At 43.3% G+C, this 19183-nt stretch overlaps 2 protein-coding genes across 4 annotated transcripts in view; one reads left to right on the forward strand and one right to left on the reverse strand.

Annotated features, from left to right (window-relative positions):
* Astn2 (astrotactin 2) overlaps positions 1-19183 on the reverse strand; it is a 931927-nt gene that overhangs the window by 220883 nt on the left and 691861 nt on the right. The gene's annotated exons all lie outside the window — the stretch shown is intronic.
* On the forward strand, positions 6674-17658 carry Trim32 (tripartite motif containing 32). Of its 2 annotated transcripts, none has more exons than XM_028779956.1 (2): positions 6674-6757; positions 14542-17658. In XM_028779956.1, the coding sequence occupies exon 2, from the start codon at positions 14621-14623 to the stop codon at positions 16586-16588; it is 1968 nt and encodes a 655-aa protein (XP_028635789.1). In that variant the 5' UTR covers positions 6674-6757; positions 14542-14620; the 3' UTR covers positions 16589-17658. The 2 variants fall into 2 exon arrangements, with proteins under 2 accessions (XP_028635789.1, XP_028635790.1); XM_028779957.1 differs by having other exon boundaries at positions 14545-17658.

Genomic DNA, 19183 nt, shown 5'->3' on the forward strand with positions numbered 1-19183 from the left:
TCTCTCTCTCTCTCTCTCTGTGTGTGTGTGTGTGTGTGTGTGTGTGTGTGTGTGTGTCTGTGTGCAGGCACACATGCACACGCATGTGTATCTGCACATATGGAAGAGGGGATCGGCACATCTGCATGTGTCCACATGGAGTTATTGGGTGTCTGTCTATAGCACTGCACCTTATTTTTGGAGACAAGATTTGTCGTGAAAGCTGAAGCTTATTAATTGGCTAGACTGGCTGGCCAGTCAGTCCATAGGATCCTCCTGTCTCTGACTTCCAGTACTAGGATTACAGGTGTGGATGACCACGTTCAGCTTTTCTACACGGGCAAGACTCTAAAGTCCAGTCCTCTTGATTTAAGCCCGCAAGTGCTTTGCTCAATGAGCCATATTCCAAGGCCCTGTTTGGGTTTTTTGTTGTTGTTGCTTATTTGTTTTTTATTTTTTCTTTTCTTTTTGTTTTGTTTTGGTTTTATTTGTTATTTTCTTTATTTACATTTCAATTGTTTTCCCCTTTCCAGGTCTCACCTTCAGAAACCCCCTATCCCATTACCCCTCCCTCTATGAGGGTGCTCCCCCACGCACCCACCCACTTCCATCTTTCTGCCCTGGCATTCACCTACATTGGGGCATGGAACACCCTCAGGCCCAAGGGCTGCTCCTCCCACTGACATCCAACAAGGCCATCCTCTGCCACATATGTGGACAGAGCCATGGGTCCCTCCATGTCTACTCTTTGGTTTGTTTACTTATAGCTGCATTTTAAGATTTTTTTTGTATATTTCCAAAAATTCTCTATCAAGTGTCTCTTTCATAATATTTCCTCCCAGTCTGTGGCACCCCTCCCTACTAATTATCTACATGCTGTCTTTTGTAAGGACACATCCCTTTAGTTTAATAAGCTCAGTTTATTATTTCTCATGTATTACATTTTAAATTTTAAAATAGCCAATACCTGTTCTTACTTTGAAAAAAATTAAATAAAACATTTAGTAAGCTATGATATAAAGACATGTGAGATGAAGACGATAGGCTAGGACACTGGAGAGTCTGTCCAGTGGAACTTAATCTAGCCAACAGCTACTGCAAGGGCCTTGGAAATGAATACTTCCTCAATCCAAACCTTCAGCTGAGACTCCAATCCTACCCACGAATTTGACCTTCACCTTGTAAGATTCTTTGAAACATGGGAGCCAGAAAAGCTGCAGTTGAACTCCTTGATTCACAGGAACTCTGAAGTAATACGTGCAGGTGACTTTAAGTGTTAGAGTGGAGTCACTTGTTACACAATGGTAGACAGGTAACACAGATAGACTGAGCCATGTGAATTTGTATTACTTTGTAAAATGCTATTGCAATAATGAATAGGTGTTCTCAGCGAAATTTTGTCATGATACATGAGAATTTTAGCTCCTTATAATTTTCTCCTCATATTTTGAATGCAAAGCCCTTCTTTTTTTTCTATCGGAATTCATTTGGTAATGAGAGGATGAAAAGGGATCCTTTTGTTGAGATTAGCAATCATAATAATTGCAAATATTCACACAGAGCACTTTGCAGACAGTTCATTAAATCCTTTAGAAAGATATGTTAAGTCAGTGATGGTGGTACATGGCTTTAGTTCCAGCACTTGGGATTCAAGAGACAGGTGGTCTTTGAGTTCAAGGCTAACATGATCTACAATGTAAGTATCAAGATAGTCAGGGCTACACAGAGAAACCCTGTCTCAAAAAACAAAAACAAACAAATATAGAATGATCCAGTAAGTCACTGAATATTCACATTTCTGAAATGTGAATATTGGATACTCATGCTAAGCTCACAAGGCTTTTTCAGTTCCAACAAGTTAGCAAACCTTATATCAAGTCATCTCTTCATCTAACCCCCAAATAACCTGAAGGCGGTGAGGCTGCAGCTGTGTATGATTTCAAAAGCTCTTGCTCTTTTAAGACATGGCATTCTCGCTAAGTTAATGATAACAAGTCTTGGTAATGAACATTATAGTAGGTTAGACAAAATGCTAAATGCTTTCTCATTTTGCTCCCAACAATATGGTGAGAGTTGGCTACTGCAGAGTAAAAAAAATCTCCCTTTTAAAAAAGGAAGCAATATTCAGCCCCAAGTGTATCTTCCATCTACTTGTGTCCTCCAATTGAATGTGCTGAAATCCTAATCTCCAAGAGATCAGAATATGACCTGATTGGACAATGAGGCTCTTTTAGACAAAATCAGAGAAGATAATATTAAACCAGGGTGGCACTGACCCTTTAATCCATTCTGACCAGTGTTGTCAAATCAAGGACTGCATAAAGTTATGAACAAATAGAAGATTCTTAGTCGAAGTTTATGAGAAAGAATGGCCTGGTAACACCTTGACTTCATGCTCTTTGCTCTCCCAGAATTAGAAAAGAATAGATTTCTCCTGCTTTTTTGTTTGTTTGTTTGTTTGTTTGCTTCGATATAGGGTCTCTCTGTATAGTCCTGGCTGTCCTGGAACTCACTCTGTAGACCAGGCTGGCCTCGAACTCAGAAATCCACCTGCCTTTGCCTCCCAAGTGCTGGGATTAAAGGCGTGTGCCACCGCCGCCCGGCCCTCTCCTGGTTTTGGAAGCCTAGTCTTTGGTAGCTTGTCTATAGTCCTGAGAAATTGATATATGGGTTTGAAAAGGTTATATGATAACCCCTTATACTAAAATGTTGAATAAAGAGTATTTAAGGAACTTCACAGAGAGTATTTTTATTTAAAACAGTAGCTCTCATATATGGGCTAGACCTACGCTCCCCACACATATGTAGCAGATGTGCAACTATGTCTTCATAGGAGTCCCCCAATAACTGGAGCAGGAGCTATTTGTCCCTAAAGCTGTTGCCTATGCATGGAATTTGTTCCCCCAGATGGGCTGCCTTGTCTGTCCTCAGTGGGAGAGGATGTACCTAGCACTGCAGCAATTTAATGTGCCAAGGCCGGGGGAATACCCAAGGGAGTCTCCACCTTCTCAGAGGAGAAAGCAAGGAGGATGTGGAGAGGTATTGTATGAGGGAAGACCTGGAGCTGGAGCAGGGGTGGTGATCAGGATGTAAAGTGAATAAATAAAAAAAACCTTCCTAATGCTGTAACCCTTTAATACAGTCTTTAGATTGTGGTGACCTCCAACTATAAAATTATTTTTGTTGCTATTTCATAATATTCATACTTCATACTTCATAACATTGCTACTGTTGTGAATCATAATACAAACATTTTTGGAGATAAATGTTTGCCACAGGGTCTCGATCATAGATTGAAAACCCGTGTTTTAAAACATTTCTATGTCAAAAGACGGCTAACATTGTGCCAGTGTGTGCGAAGTTGCAAGATACAAATGAAGCTCGCTTTCCAAAGTGTTTATTTTACTCCTAGATTGTGTGTGGAGTGCGGCAATAAAGTCAACTGGTGAATAATTTACATATTTTAAAAAAGAAAGGAACATTCAGATAAACACTGTTTTCAGGAGAAAAGAGAAGAACATTAATTACAAAGGCATGACTGAGTCTTATCTTCAGAGTTTCAGGAAGGCCATGAGCTTTCTGTTGGAAAGAAATATCTAGTTATATGCATTCATACAGTATATAGGAATATACATGATCTATGCATATGACTAGCTACATATATATACACAAATATATACACATGCACACCAGCAGTGCGGAAGTGAGATTGTCTGCTGTTAATTGTAGTGTTTAAGAAAACAGAATTCTAATTCTTACCCTCTGGAAGTAGAAATGAATCTAAGTCAGAAACCGTTTGACAGCAGCTCTCTTACAGTCTACACCTACAACACAGTGAGTAGAAGACCTAAGACCCTTTCCTGAAGGCTTCCCTATCTTTCTAGAGGGAGAAGCTACAGCAAGCCTCTAGTGTGACTGAAAACCAGAACAAAGGGTGTTCAGTATTCACATGGCTAAAATGTGAATATTGGATGTTCATGCTAAGTTCACAAGGCATTTGCAGTTCCATCAAGTTAGAAAGCCTAATGTCAAGTCATCTCTTCATCTCTCCCACAACTAACCTGAAGGTATTGAGGCTGCAGTTGTGCGTGGTGTTCTCCCCTGGTGATGTTGCTCAAGAAAGAGTAAAACAATCACCAGGAGATCATAATCACTCCTCTCACATGTTTCTTGACTTGGCATTGTAATCTCTCATCTGTTTTGAATATTCTGAATAATCTTTCTTAACAAATAGAAAGACAGCTCCTCACATAAAATGTGGGTTGGTTGTGGAGAGTGGTTTGGACTCTAGCTCTGTGCTTCCAGGAGGTAACTGTAACATGCTATTTGTTTCTTTATCCATCTACAGTATTATTGAAAGGATCAGTAATGGTGTGTGAGCATCTATGAAGTACGAAGAAAATGTCCAATCCTTACTTGACTTATCCCACTGTGTCCTTTTGCAGCTACACTAACCTTAGTCAGACAATCAAAAAATCTAAATTCATTGACATAATGGCACAGGTTTGTCATCCTCTCATTTAGGAGAACTAGTAAGGAGAACTGACAGCTTGCAGGCAGAAGGGACCACTGTCCTAATTTGCTCTCCCCTGCTATGACAATGACCATGGCTAAAAGCAACCTGAGGAGGACAAGGTTTGTTTGGTTCACACATTCTGTTGCCAGTGCATCATTAAGGGAAGACAAAACAGAGACACAAGAAGGCAGAAACCCCAAGGCAGGAACTAAAGCAGAGATGAAGGAGGAATGCTGCTTCCTAACTTGCTCACCAGACTTCTGCTCAGCTGCCTTTCTAATATCTCCCAGCACCATCTGTCTAGGAATCCCATATCAATTATCAGCTGAGAAAATGCCCCACAGACCTGTGTACAGGCCAAGCTGATAAAGATGTTTTCTCAGGTGAGGTTCCTGGATGTGTCTAGATTTGTGTAAAGTTGACACACAAAACAACAACAACAAAAAAACAAACAAACACAAAACCAACAAAAAAAACTTACCAGCACAGCTACATAGTGGGGTACAGGACAACCTAGGTTATACCCTAAACCCTGTCTCAAATAAACAAAGTCGTAGTTAGTTTTTGATACAATATTTCTCTCCTATTTTGCTCCCAAAGGAATTTGGAGTCAAATATGAATAACCATGGCCTGTTAACACAGATTCTTGCCTATCCCAAATAACATACTCTACTGTGGAAGAGGTCAATAAACATTTATATTAACAAAACAAAAAACATCTAAGTCAATATACTGAAATGCATTGTGGGGAATATGAAGAAGGTGGTGGACTACTGCAAGATAGGGAAATTTCCTTTATCTTTTCCAGATGTTATAACACTCTTAGCTTTAGAACTAGTGGAAGCCAGTGGTCTTCCACCTTTAACAATACATTCCAATGATTTTGCCTTATATTCACAAGAATGTTAAGTTGTTAATAAATGGCCATTAAGGGAACTAAAGCTAGCTCAAGATAAATCGACTATGTATCCACACAATGTTCTATCCTTACACAGTCTTCAAGTTCTAGGTATTTGGTCAGTCCATAGGATTGCCAGCACATATATAATTTCTTCAGAGAACTTTGAGTCTCCTGTTCTTTGGACAGGCCTTGGGAGTTCTGGGTGCCTGGATTGGCTCAGGGCTCTAGAATTATCTGAGGTAATAACACTGTACTCAGAATGTATAATTAGGAAATCTGGCCAGGGATAAAATTGTGTGAGAACTCCTCATCGCTGAGAAGAGGGCTCAGTTGGAGCATGAATAGCCTGGTTCAGAGTTGCATCAAAACTGATGCCCAGTGAATACAGTACCTTGGACAAGGTTGGGGGTAAATTCGCTTTTCCCACCTTTCTGAGTTTCTAATAACTCATCAAAACCATCCTTAACTTTATTTTGAGATAAAGAAACAGAAAAATAAAACAAGGTTAAGAGTGCTTTTCGGAAATTAAATCCAGGTTCTGGCAGGTAGAAACTGCTTACTTTGGCATTTAACCCCTAGCTTCTTCATCTCAAAGTCTGTTGTTTGTTGGAAAGTGTTTAAAGATATTACTGGTTTTGTTTGTTGTCTTATTGTGCAGAGGGTACACAGCTTGGTGGAATTTCAAATATGAGAGCATAATATTTCAGATTCCTTCATATTCCTAAGTAGTACTGTGTGCTCATCCCGTTCAAGAACAGATATTACTTGTCCCCTAACTACATTCAGAACCACGAGGGTCAGTGGGCCACAAAACCTCCCATCTGACAAGGCTCAATGCAGGCTTTTCCCTGTTTCTCACTCTGCTACCCGCCTCCACGCTGTTCGGCAAAGAAAACCTCTTTCCTAAGCGGCGTGTGTTCTGTGACTCCACTGTCTGATGTGCCACAGGCAAAAATGCCTAGCCTGGGGACCTGCTGCTCTTTGAAGGGAGTGTGCTTGTCTTCCCTATCTATGGTTCAAAGAGGCGTCTCTCTGCAAGGTGCGCGAACTTTCTGAAGACTACTACTGGGGGATTAGCATTGATTAACCGTGTTTAGACTCTGAAACAGGGCAGAAAGCTGGATCACAGGCTGCAATGGCCTAGGTTTCCCGAGCCATCTCTATCTATTCAGCTGGGCCGCGGTCGCTGGGCTCACCGGCCTACAAGCCCCAGCATGCCTCGGGAGGCGGGGCAAGTTGACAGACAGGCGATTCTACGAATTGGCGACTGCCATGGGAAGTACACGCTAGCGCATGCGCAGAAGGCAGCGGGCGGGTGGGCTGGCAGCGGTGGACTCGCGTCGGAGCCGCGGGCGGTCAGGTAGGGGGCGGGAAGGAGGGTCTGCGACTAGGGATCGTGGTGGGTCGCGGGGCTCCAAGATTGAATGGCAGTATTTGGGGACTGGGTCGAAGTGGCAGGACCGGGTTCGGGAAGGAAGGACTCAGGAGCGATTCGCCTGTGCTGAGATGCAGCTGGGGGAGGGGAGCAAAGGGGCTGAGGAAATTTGCAGTTGCAGCATGTCGAGAGGTATGAGGTAATATGGGGGCCATGCGGAGAGATGGGTTGCAGCATGTGGGAGATGGGAGGATCTGAAGTCCCTGGAGGTATCTGGGTGCAGAATATCAGAAGCAGAAAGGAATTTGGCAGGCCTGGATGAGATTGGGTGTTGGCGGGCAGAATCTTAGGGGCTTTGAGGAGATCGGTGTAATGGTAGCAAGATCTGAGATTAAAACAGCCAGGGTCTTGGAAAGTCCTAATTGCTGAAGAGAAAGGGATTTCTGTAGCGGTATCTGGGAAAGATTGAGGGGTGAGTTCCCAAGGGAATCAGTACCCAGTTAGCAAATCGCAGCAAAGGTTTGAAGGCAACACGTGAGGCAGGACGGAGGCGGGGGGTGGGGTGGGGGGTTGGAGGTGGCACAGTACAAGATGGGAAATGCAGATGAGGGATCAGATTGGAAGAGGGCAGAAATCTGGGGTACAAGATTGGAGTTTGGAGATGGTATACAGGGGTTATATGTTTGGGAATTTGAAAATAGATTAAAGGATGTCTCAGAGGGCTATGGGACACATAAGAGCTATTGGTGAGTTACGAGGTTGCAATATACAATCTATAAGGTTGAATTCAGATTTGGGATTTAGCGTTGAGAATGAGGTTTGTAGAGGATGAATGATGGGGAGTGAATGTTGTAACTAGATGTAGAATTCAAAACCAGATGGACTTTGTGAGTTGGTTCTTAGGCCACCAAAGGAGGTTTTTGTCTGTGTGTTTTGTTTGGTCTCTGCATAATTGAACCCAGAGGGTGTTCTGGAGACCCAGAGACCTGAAAGTAATATATAAATAAACTATGTATAAATGAATGGAATTTAGGAGAATGTAGGGGCTTGGGAATAAAGACACTTGTCTTCAGAAATCCTGAAGGAGAGTTTGACATTCTCTGAAGGGCAGTGTCTTCCTCACTTACTAACTAAAGGCTCTTTAATCCTGGGGCAGGCATGTATTCTCACTAAATCCACTCTGACCACCCCAACCTCTCCAGCACAGACCCGACATTATAGGCCTTTGGGAAGAAGCAGTAAACTCCCGAAGGGCTTCTGCTACCTATCCCTTTCCCTGTAACCTCAAGCCCTCCAGTCTATGAGCCAAAATTACCTTAAACCTGACATCTTATAGGAGACCTATTATAGCTTACAGAGGCAGTGATTCTGTGAATCACTGTTAGAGCTGGGCGAGAAACAAAACAAGGTTGGGGGTGCAAGGTAGAGCCTCCCATGTACTGAGTATTTAATAGCCTGTGCCATTACCTAAAGCCATGGTTCTCAGACAGGGTGGTCTTGTTCTCCCAGGAAACATTTGACCATGTCTGGATGGAGGCATTGTCAGTTATCATAGATGAGCGGTTGTGGGGGCTACTGGTTTCTAGTGAACAACCCCCACAATAACCTATCATCTAGTCAGAAATGGCAGTCATGCCAAAATGGAGGGACCTGGCATCAGAGTCAAGAATTCTGGGTTCAAATCCTGGCTTTTTCTCTTCCTGTTTTGCAATCCCTGCAAAGAGTTCATTGACCTTTCAGTGCACTTCAGGGACCTACGTCATAGGATTGCTGTTAGCAGTCAGTGAAATAAATCGGGGTACTTACTGCCTGGTGCCCTGTAATAGCTCAGCATTTACTACTTTCAGAAACCTATGTGTGCTTTTTTCACATGACAGTTCTTCTCAATATACTTTTTATGTCCAGCATTAGACATGAAACTAAGGCTTAAGAGGTCACATGTGTAAAGCCACATACCTAAAATGGCAGAAGTAAACTGTCATGTAGGTCTCCAAACCAGAATGTCCCCTTTCCTTGCTTCTTTGCTGCAGCCAGCTTGGTCTTCCCTTTTCAGCCTTTCCCAACGAGAAAGAGGCTTGCCCATATTCAAAAGTGGGGTTGCTTTTCTAGATCTGCAGAAGCCGTGAACTTTGTTCTTGCTTTGCTCATAGACCAGAACCAGTGAGGAGATAAAGCAAGGAGCTTGGAGCTACAAAGCTGAGATAAGGAGGCCTCAGGCTCAAGGGCAGCGCTAGACTAGACGGAAGGAGACTGCTCTGAATGCCCTTCTTTGTGTAGCTTGTCTCTGGAACAGAAGGGTAGCATTGTCTTTATCAACTCCAAACCTAACTAACTACATTACAGAAGGCAGTTTTCCAAACAAAATTAGACTGGAGCTGAGAGCAGAACACTTAGCTGTGATATCAACACAAATCACTTTGGAAGACTCCTGATGGAGGTTGAGTTAGCTTTGGAATCAACTGTTTTACTGCTTGCTTGGTGGTCAAGCACTTGTCAACTTCTGTCTAAAAGCAGTGGGCTTGGCTGAGTGCTGATTAATGTACATTCTCTCCATAAAGCCCACAATCTAAATGCTACTCCTGATTCTATAAGGCAGAAAGTTAATAGGTAAGTTAAATGACATATCCTGGGTTAAAGTGCCGATGTCTGATTGGGCATGTAAATCAGAAGTCACAAGATGACAAGCCTCCTAAAGTGTGCCCTCCTTATATAGATGGAGATGCCTTTGGGAGACAGCTTCCATTGTTCCTTTCTGATAGAACAGTATGGTTTAAAAGTCATTTCTGGATGAATTTACCAACCCCTTAGCCAGATCTTGCCTGCAGGTAACAGTAGTCTCATCTTCTATGAAAGTACATGTTTTGAGTGAGTCTTTTTGTGGCACAATTCACAGGTGGGCATCTTGAGGGACTGCTCTACTACCTACCATGGTGGGAGAACCTGGACAGGTTACTGTTTTCTGAGTGTTATTTAGGATGTGGATTAACCCTTCCTTCACATGGTTAAGCGAATACATGTGATGTGTAGAAAGTTCCTGGGACTCATTACTCCTTGTCTGCTAAAAGGTGGTAGTTATGAGACATTGTTTTAGTTCTCAGCAGGCATCATAAGTGCCCTCAATCTAAAGTTCACAGACTTGTCTCCCCAACCAGAGCTAGGTGAATAGTCAATTTTGTTCGTGAGCGGCCTTTGTGGCACTGAGACACTTTCACACTTGGTTTGAATTGGGTTAAAGTGCATAAGGAGTAAATGCAGCTTGAGTGTTGACCTGAAAGTGAGTGATAAGTCTCTAAACAAAATTAAAAAAACAAAACAAAACCACAAGCCACATGAGAATATTAACTGTAGACTGGTCCTTCATGTCAAGTTTTTAGATAATTTTTTTTTCACATCTCTTTCTAAAAGTTATCCCCATCGTGGCAGGGCAAACTCTAGTGGTAATTGCTTAGTAAAGATCTGCTTCCTTAATTGCTTACAGTTCTCCAGGTTTGCTTATGATCTAATCCCCCAAGAAACAAAGAGGGGCATGAGAAATAAAGGTATCTAAAGAATGCAGTTAGGTAGAGACTCAAGCACTGACTGAGGATATCATACCATAGCTCTGCTTGAGATCAAATAATAATCTCCCAGAAGGCCCTGAGTTTAGATTATTTAAATGTATGGCTGATGCCTTAGGTATCTGCCTTATGACAGGTGCCTGTTCATTTCATATCACAGGCTGGCTAGTGGCTATAGCAAGCAGTAGCAATTGCAGTCACTGCTCTTGCTAATAATAATAAAGGCTCTTTACACAGTTAATTCTGTGCCTATCTTGGTGGTGTCCAAAGTGCCTTAGGCTGTCTCTTCTAATCTCTGCCAGGGAGAAGGCATCGCCTTAAAAGACCATTTTGTAGATAATCTGAGATGTTAGGTAACCTTTCAAATTTCCACTGTTAAGTGGTAGAGCTGGGATCTAAAGCCAGAATACCCAGGTTCTGCATGTACTTTCTTAATGGGTGTAGCACCGTTAGCTTCCAGCCCATGCCTCTTTGCCTGAGTTCTGCCTTATGATGTTTGGATAGCTAATTTTCCTCTCTTGGTCTCGGTTTCTTCATCTGTATTACTCTGAGATCACTGCTCACTCTAGCTTTCCAGACTTAGTCTCTGCTAGAAGGGGCTCCAGCAGTTGATATGTTGATTGGAAGTGGTGGTTTCTTTTACTCATTGCTTCCTAGCCTGGGTGACATTCTCAACCAAATCCCTCCCAAATTAACTAGTCCTTTTAATAATCTTTGTATGCCTTTGCAGACCATGAAAGGACAACTCTTCATTCCTTTCAAAACTTGGATTGTAAACTGAATTATTTGCTAATACCAGTACTTGTTCTGATTCTTAATGCTCTTGATTGCTAACAGAATTATGTTAAATAGTCATTGTCATCAACTATGAAAAAGTCATTGCTTGCCTACCAATTATCAGCTTAAGTATCCATATGCATTATCCCTAGTTCTCATGGTAATTTTCTTTTCATTCTTATTTCCTTCCTTCCTTCCTTCCTTCCTTCCTTCCTTCCTTCCTTCCTTCCTTCCTTCCTTTTCTTTTTTTTTTTAACTAAGAAAATGAGTAAAGAGGAGTTAGAGAATTTGTCAGGCCTAGAATCACTGATTAGCTTGCAAGGTATGGAAAAGTTAAATAACTTGCCAGGCCTAAAGCGATTAGGTAATTTGCCATTTGTCCCACATTCTGTAAATGAAGGAACAAAAATTCTGTCTTGTTCTGTCTCACTTCAAGGTTTATGTTATCTGCTTACTCTTCGTTCTTTTGAATCCCTGGATACCTGTTTTACAGACTGGCAAAACTCAGTGGTGTCTAGAGAGGATGAGACTGTCTTAGATCTGTGAGAGCACATACAACTTTAAGAGATACAGTATCTAGAGTCAAAGAGATGTGCTGGTGTCAGGGTGGGCTATACACTGTCAATCATTGTGTTGAGAGGGTGAGTGAACAAAGTAAATGGAGGTTATGTAAAATGGGAGGGCAAGACTTGGAAGTACAGCCTGAACAATGAGAAACATGTTCAAGGGATTGTGGAGGCAGCCAAGATTGTAAATGGCATATTGACTTTTCATTCTGCTTGGTTACTGATTGTCATAGCTGGCAGGAGATGGGCAGCACATCTGAAGGCTTGGCATAGTGAGGCAGTTCCTTTCACTTGGGACAGTCTTTTCAGGGAAGTCAAAGTCAAATTGAGCTTCTGTGTGATTCATTCAATCTTGGTATTAATGGGAGTGGTCAGGCATGGCCGTCTGGAGGAGAGGCGAGGTCTGCCTGGCTGATGGGTCTGTCTTAGGCTGAGTGAAAGCTGTGTTCTGAGATGGTGGTACAGAAATAAGTTCAGGCATTTTCCAGGTCTACACTTCTCCAAAGCCAGAATCTTTAGTGCATGGATTTTTGACATCTTTTTGGAGAACCTGGTAAAGCTGTAGACTGGAGAAATAGTTTGCAGTTGGATGTGGGCATAGTCAATTCATTTCACAAAGCTGATAGCTTACACAGGCAGGAAGCTTTTGAATTGAAAGAAATCTGGGGAAAGAATTTGCTAGTATTTTTACAAATTGGCAGACTTGTTTAACGAGCTGCTCTGCAGTGCCAGCTCCAGGAAGAGCAGATGTCCCTGCACAGTGTAAGGTAACATGCTTGGGATCCAAACACCAAATGCTGCCCTCAGTCTGTTCTCACAGATGACAGGAGACAGAAGAAAGCTATTGGTTAAGATTGGCTCTCGAGGATCCTGGGTCAGGGCTTCTATTGGTGTTTCTGTGGGGCTGCCCCATGCCCACAGCATTTGAGAATTGAGCATTCACTGTTGTAATATCCACAGGAGACCATTTAAAGTTCAGGCTATCCAGTAATTTGTTGTTTTGTCACGGCATGGATTTGAGTTGTAATGGTTGCAAGCAAGACGGTGGGACTGGGTCACCCAGCTAATAAATCAATTCGCTCCACTCTGTTGGCTGACTCAGCTAGATGATTGTTCCTTTTTCAGGGGGAAAAGTATGTTTTAGAGGCAGTGTGTTCTAGAGCAGAGTCGAGAGCACTTGTTAATAAATACTGAGAGTTAGTTTTGTTTGGTGTGGTTTGGTTTTTAAACCTTGGAAGTAATGTTGGGTTAAACATAAGGAAAGGTACCATGTTTGAACTCTGAGACCTTGAGCTAGTTTTTCTAAACTTCAGTGTTCTCAAGTGGGACAGTAAAAATCTTACCACATTTCCACAATGAGGCTTAAGTGAGAATAAGCATACACAACATTGTGTAGCACGTAGTGGGTACTAGGATACCAGAGCAATTTCCTGCCTATAGAAGGACTTTCTGGAGGTAAAAGTGGCCCCCAACACACACACACCAGCCACTCCTTTTCATCCTTAAGCATATCAGTTCCTTACTGCTAAGCACTTGCCCTAGCATACTCTTCACAATGAATTTCCTATTTTATTTGCATATGACAGTCATTTTGTCCTCAAGATCTCTAATCATCCTCCAGTGACCTCTTTGTGCATCTCACAGCTCCTGCTCTCTTCCACTACAGTTTTCATATAAGGCTAAGGAAGAACCAAAGTTCCCCAAGTACCTTCCTGGTGCAGATGTGATCCTTCCTGATCCTTATGTAAGCCCAGTAAAGGATATGCTGTTTCCATTTTACAGATGCAGAATATTAAATATAGAGAGACCAAATGTTCTCTCTTCTTCATCCCAGTTCACAGAACTTTGTTTCCCATCTGCTTTCTCAGCTTTGTCAAGGTTGTTCCTTCTGCCTAGTGATTCATTCTCCCATCTGAGTCCTTACAGGCTGAAATGAGCACTCCATCCTCTCTGAAATTCAGTTTTTCCTTAGGTAAAAATGAGTCTACTTTACTGTCTATCAGACTGAGACTGCCTTGATTCCTAACTTACATATCTTGTCTTTCTAAAGTAGAGCAGGATATGTATGCTGAATATAATGTCTTGTTTCTGTGTGATGCCTAGACTACCATGGGTGGCTAGGTGGCTAGGTACGAAGACGAACAAATGAAAAACTTGTGCGTGCCCTCCTCATCTGATGGTTTGCAGATTACTTAAAGGCAGACATCAGAATTTTCTCTCTCTGGGTGAAACATCTGAGGCCATCAACTCTATGATGGGATGAAGAGGCTCGGACACCAAACTCACACAGTGTTCTTTGCTTACAGTTCCTGTATGTGTCATTGTCTCCTAGCTTTTCAAGACTTCTGCTACACGTAGCCCCATTTATGAGCAACCTTACTCAGTTGTCAGGCTCCATTACTCTACCCACTGTTTTCCACAGTGTAGACCTTCATGTGACTTCTCTGCTGGGCAGGGTTATTCTGTGCTTCCCTGCTTGTATATCATATTATTTAACCCTTCCAGTAACCGTATAAGACAGATGCTGTCATTTCTATTTTATATTCTATAAAATATTCTATTCTATATTTTAGGGAAACTGATCTTTAGGCAATTTAGGCTCTTCCCTAAATTCTCTCACAATATAATGCTTTAATCATTTGTGTGTATGTGTGTGTGTGTGTGTGTGTGTGAGAGAGAGAGAGAGAGAGAGAGAGAGAGAGAGAGAGAGAGAGAGAGGCTATTGCCTGAGTCATAATGACTGCAATAAAATGTTTATAAATAAGTAAATGATTAAATGGATGATTATAGCTATTCTCTAAGTGTTTCTAGACTGAATTAACTTATATAGGAGTGGAAAAAATGAATAATGGTTTGTTTTTCTCTTTAGCAGGAATTTGACACTGGGGCATGAATATTAAGCTATTTGGCTCTAAGCTGTGTTAACAGGAACCTTCACTGGAAGAGCAATGGCTGCAGCTGCAGCAGCTTCTCACCTGAACCTGGATGCCCTCCGGGAAGTGCTAGAATGTCCCATATGCATGGAGTCCTTCACTGAAGAGCAGCTACGGCCCAAGCTGCTGCACTGTGGCCATACCATCTGCCGCCAGTGTCTGGAGAAGCTCCTGGCCAGTAGCATCAATGGTGTCCGCTGTCCCTTTTGCAGCAAGATCACTCGCATCACTAGCCTGACCCAGCTGACCGACAACCTGACAGTGCTAAAGATCATTGACACAGCTGGCCTCAGTGAGGCCGTTGGGCTGCTCATGTGCCGAGCCTGTGGCCGGCGGCTGCCTCGGCAATTCTGCCGAAGCTGTGGTTTGGTGTTGTGTGAACCCTGCCGGGAGGCAGATCACCAACCTCCGAGCCACTGCACACTTCCTGTGAAGGAGGCAGCTGAGGAACGGCGGAGGGACTTCGGGGAGAAGTTGACTCGCCTAAGGGAACTTACTGGAGAGCTACAGAGGAGGAAAGCAGCCTTGGAGGGTGTCTCCAGGGATCTGCAGGCAAGGTATAAAGCTGTTCTTCAAGAATATGGCCACGAGGAGCGCAGGGTCCAGGAAGAGCTAGCCCGCTCTCGGAAGTTCTTCACAGGCTCTTTGGCTGAGGTTGAGAAGTCTAACAGTCAAGTGGTGGAGGAACAGAGCTACCTACTCAACATTGCGGAGGTGCAGGCCGTGTCTCGCTGTGACTACTTTCTAGCTAAGATCAAGCAAGCTGATGTAGCACTCCTGGAGGAGACAGCAGATGAGGAGGAGCCAGAGCTCACAGCCAGCCTACCCCGGGAGCTTACCCTGCAAGATGTGGAGCTCCTTAAAGTAGGGCATGTTGGTCCTCTGCAAATTGGCCAGGCTGTTAAGAAGCCCCGGACAGTTAACATGGAAGATTCCTGGGCAGTGGAGGAGGGAGCAGCATCTTCTGCCTCAGCCTCTGTAACCTTTAGAGAGATGGACATGAGCCCTGATGAAGGAGTTCCCAGCCCTAGGGCTTCACCTGCAAAACAGCGGAGTTCTGAGGCAGCCTCTGGTATCCAACAGTGTCTGTTTCTCAAGAAGATGGGAGCAAAAGGCAGCACTCCAGGCATGTTCAATCTTCCAGTCAGTCTCTACGTGACCAGTCAGAGTGAGGTGCTGGTTGCCGACAGGGGCAACTATCGCATACAGGTGTTCAACCGCAAAGGCTTTTTGAAGGAGATCCGCCGCAGCCCCAGTGGCATTGACAGCTTTGTGCTAAGCTTCCTTGGAGCCGACTTGCCTAATCTCACTCCTCTTTCAGTGGCCATGAACTGCCACGGGCTGATTGGTGTCACTGACAGCTATGACAACTCCCTTAAAGTCTATACCTTGGATGGCCACTGTGTGGCCTGTCACAGGAGCCAGCTGAGCAAACCATGGGGCATCACAGCCTTGCCATCTGGCCAGTTTGTGGTGACTGATGTGGAAGGCGGGAAGCTCTGGTGTTTCACTGTAGACCGAGGAGCTGGAGTAGTCAAATACAGCTGCCTCTGCAGTGCTGTGAGGCCCAAGTTTGTCACTTGTGATGCTGAAGGCACAGTCTACTTCACCCAAGGCTTGGGTCTCAATGTGGAGAACCGACAGAATGAACACCACCTGGAGGGTGGCTTCTCTATCGGCTCTGTGGGCCCCGATGGGCAGCTGGGCCGGCAGATCAGCCACTTCTTCTCTGAGAATGAAGATTTCCGCTGCATCGCTGGCATGTGTGTGGATGCTCGAGGTGACCTCATTGTGGCTGATAGCAGCCGCAAGGAAATTCTCCATTTTCCCAAGGGCGGAGGCTACAGTGTCCTTATTCGAGAGGGCCTTACCTGTCCAGTGGGCATCGCCCTCACACCCAAGGGGCAGCTGCTCGTGTTAGACTGTTGGGATCACTGTGTCAAGATCTACAGCTACCATCTGAGAAGATATTCCACCCCTTAAAAGATGAGAAATACCAATTTCTTCTTTCCCCCAACCGACTTTCCTTCCCTTTCCTTCCTTCGTTGTTGATGGTGCCGTAGAGTAGATGTGGCCTGTGGCCTGATTCTAGTAGGATTGCTCTAGAATCGTAGAAGCTCTAGTTTCCAGTGATTTCATTTGTTACTCCCCTCTTCCCACTCTCCCTCCCCTTTTCTCCTTCTAAATTTAGAGCTTAGAGCTTTAACAGGTACCTTATCCCAAATAGAATAGATGATACTCTTAGCAGAAGTTGCTTAGAAGTTAGGCACCTTCCAAGGCTTTAGTAGAGAGAACCATTTTAGCCTCTGCCCTTGTGTTTGAAATTTGTATTGGTATTGAATAGTCATTGGTCTTTCCCTTTGGACTCTGAGGTTCCTAGTCTACTGTCTCCTTCCTGTCACAGTGTGCTTCATCTGTGGCTTTAACTCTGGCTGCATTCTGTGTGCATGCTCCAGTGGAATCTGCTTGACCCTTCAGTGATATTATATCTCTATAGCATGGTGTCTCTTTTGATCACCTTTACCAGTGTGAGAGTGGATCATTAAGTGCCACCAAAGGTAACACACAATCCCTTTGGAAAGCAGGCCCTCTTGACTGGGGAATTTCTGCCTCCATAGATTGTCTTCTCATTGCCAATTCAGATGTGCCAGAGGATGGTTTGACTAAGCCTAGTTGGATAGCGTTGAACACTTCAGTCTAGAAAGCACTTGTCTTTTAAAGGAATCCATAGGGTAGAATTTTGCCGTAGCCAAGGCAGATGGGAACCTATAAGCAGATGCTAACATATCCAGCAAACGTGGGGTATTTTCTAGGGCTCAAAACGTTTCGTTCTCCTCCCACTGACCTATGCTAAGAGTTATTGGAAGAACTGTATAATGTGTGCTTCGACCAACAATGTGGGAAGGTCGGCACATCCATTTTCATTACTGAAGAACAAACCATTAGGTAGTTAGCTCTGTATTTTCTTCAAGTGAGTGCATACTGTTTGACTTTGAGATTTATTTCTGTTCTATCAAGCATTAAACTAATAAAACTAATAACTTTCTTCATCATTGATGGTCATGTCTTAATTAAATATGGGATTTGGGATGGGAGAGAGTAATAGATTTTATTATGCCATTTTGCTTCTCTCTACTGTGTTTTGTTGACAGCATAGCATTCTACTTTATTTAAAATGCAGTCCCAATACCATTATGTAAAGATAAACAGATCCTCACTCCCATGTGCATTTGAACAGGATCAGTCTAGCATCAGCAGCACCCTGTTCAAAATTAGGCGTCCACCATACTCTTACGGTAGACATTGTAGTATGTAAACGATGATAGCTACATATATGTGTTTCAGACTAGAAGTGAGAGTGTGGAACGAAGTTCTGCAGTCTCCATGTCTGCTAAGCAACATATCTTGATCTTAGGTACAGGAGTGATTGCAAGCCAAAGACTTAAGCTTTTGCTTTCCTAGAAACAAGATTGCTAAACCAAGGAGCCCCAAATTGTTTATTGGTGGCAGTGGTGTTATAGCCGTCAAAGGATGGGTAAAGAAGTAGCGTGATGGTGAACTAGTTCTTCTTGCTTTCAGTTAGAGAAAGCTCTATATTTGGGTTATGAAATTGCATCTTATATTCCAAGTTTATAGACTTGAGAAGAAATTAATCCAATTAAAAGTGCCTCAAAATGGCACAGTCACTTAGAACCATGGTGGTTCCCAGCAGTAGATCTGTCTTCACTGGGGGTGAGGAGACTTGTGTTGGCAGTAAAGGTGCTGGAAACCTTTGCCACACAATATGGAGTGGCTAATGAATGCAGTGCTCTTGGTAAGTTAAGAGGGCCAGGCCCTTCTAGCTGCATTTCTGTTTGGCATTTAGATTTCCCCCTCTGTACAAGACAGTCCTGCTTTGTCTTTCAAATAAAGCAGGTATCTGCTTGTGTGAACTGACTGATTTTCCCTTTTGATATTACAGGCCATGTTGAAAACTGTTTGCAGCTCTCTACCATGTTGATTAAATGAACAGATTATGGCTCCAATAAACATTTAATCATAGCTGTTGGGTTTTTGTCCTTCAAAGCCTCAGCCCTCTTAGACAAATGAAATGTCACATACAAGTCTGTCCTGTAAAATCAATTAAGAGCAATGACTCTAGTTGCAGATTTGGGGTGGGGATTGGGAGGAGGTTGGGGTGGGGTGGGGGGGAACTGTCCTTACCATAACTCCTGTGCTACCAATGCAACTTTTAGGAGCCTATAGAACACTTTCTGAAAGCCATCAAGGTACAACGTGCTGATCTTCCAGTTCCATCTTATTAGCATGGAGACTAGATAATTTGCTTAGCAAAGAAAAAAGAAAAAACATGGCCTCTGTGTATAGGCAAGGTAAGAATATGGATATGAAAACACCTGGCCCAGTTCCCAGAGTACTTGACAAATACCAGCCATCTACCCATGCAGCTTTAGATGCAGCGGGGTGCCTGCTGCTGTGATCCATGTTAACTGTTGGTTTTTTTGCTGGTGGTGGTTTTGTGTGTGTGTGTGTTTTTGCCTACTTTCATGCTTTCCAGGCTTATATTTGGCCACTGGAGCC

Source organism: Grammomys surdaster, unplaced genomic scaffold (genome assembly GCF_004785775.1).
Source record: "Grammomys surdaster isolate TR1022 unplaced genomic scaffold, NIH_TR_1.0 363, whole genome shotgun sequence".
Taxonomy (NCBI): domain Eukaryota; kingdom Metazoa; phylum Chordata; class Mammalia; order Rodentia; family Muridae; genus Grammomys; species Grammomys surdaster.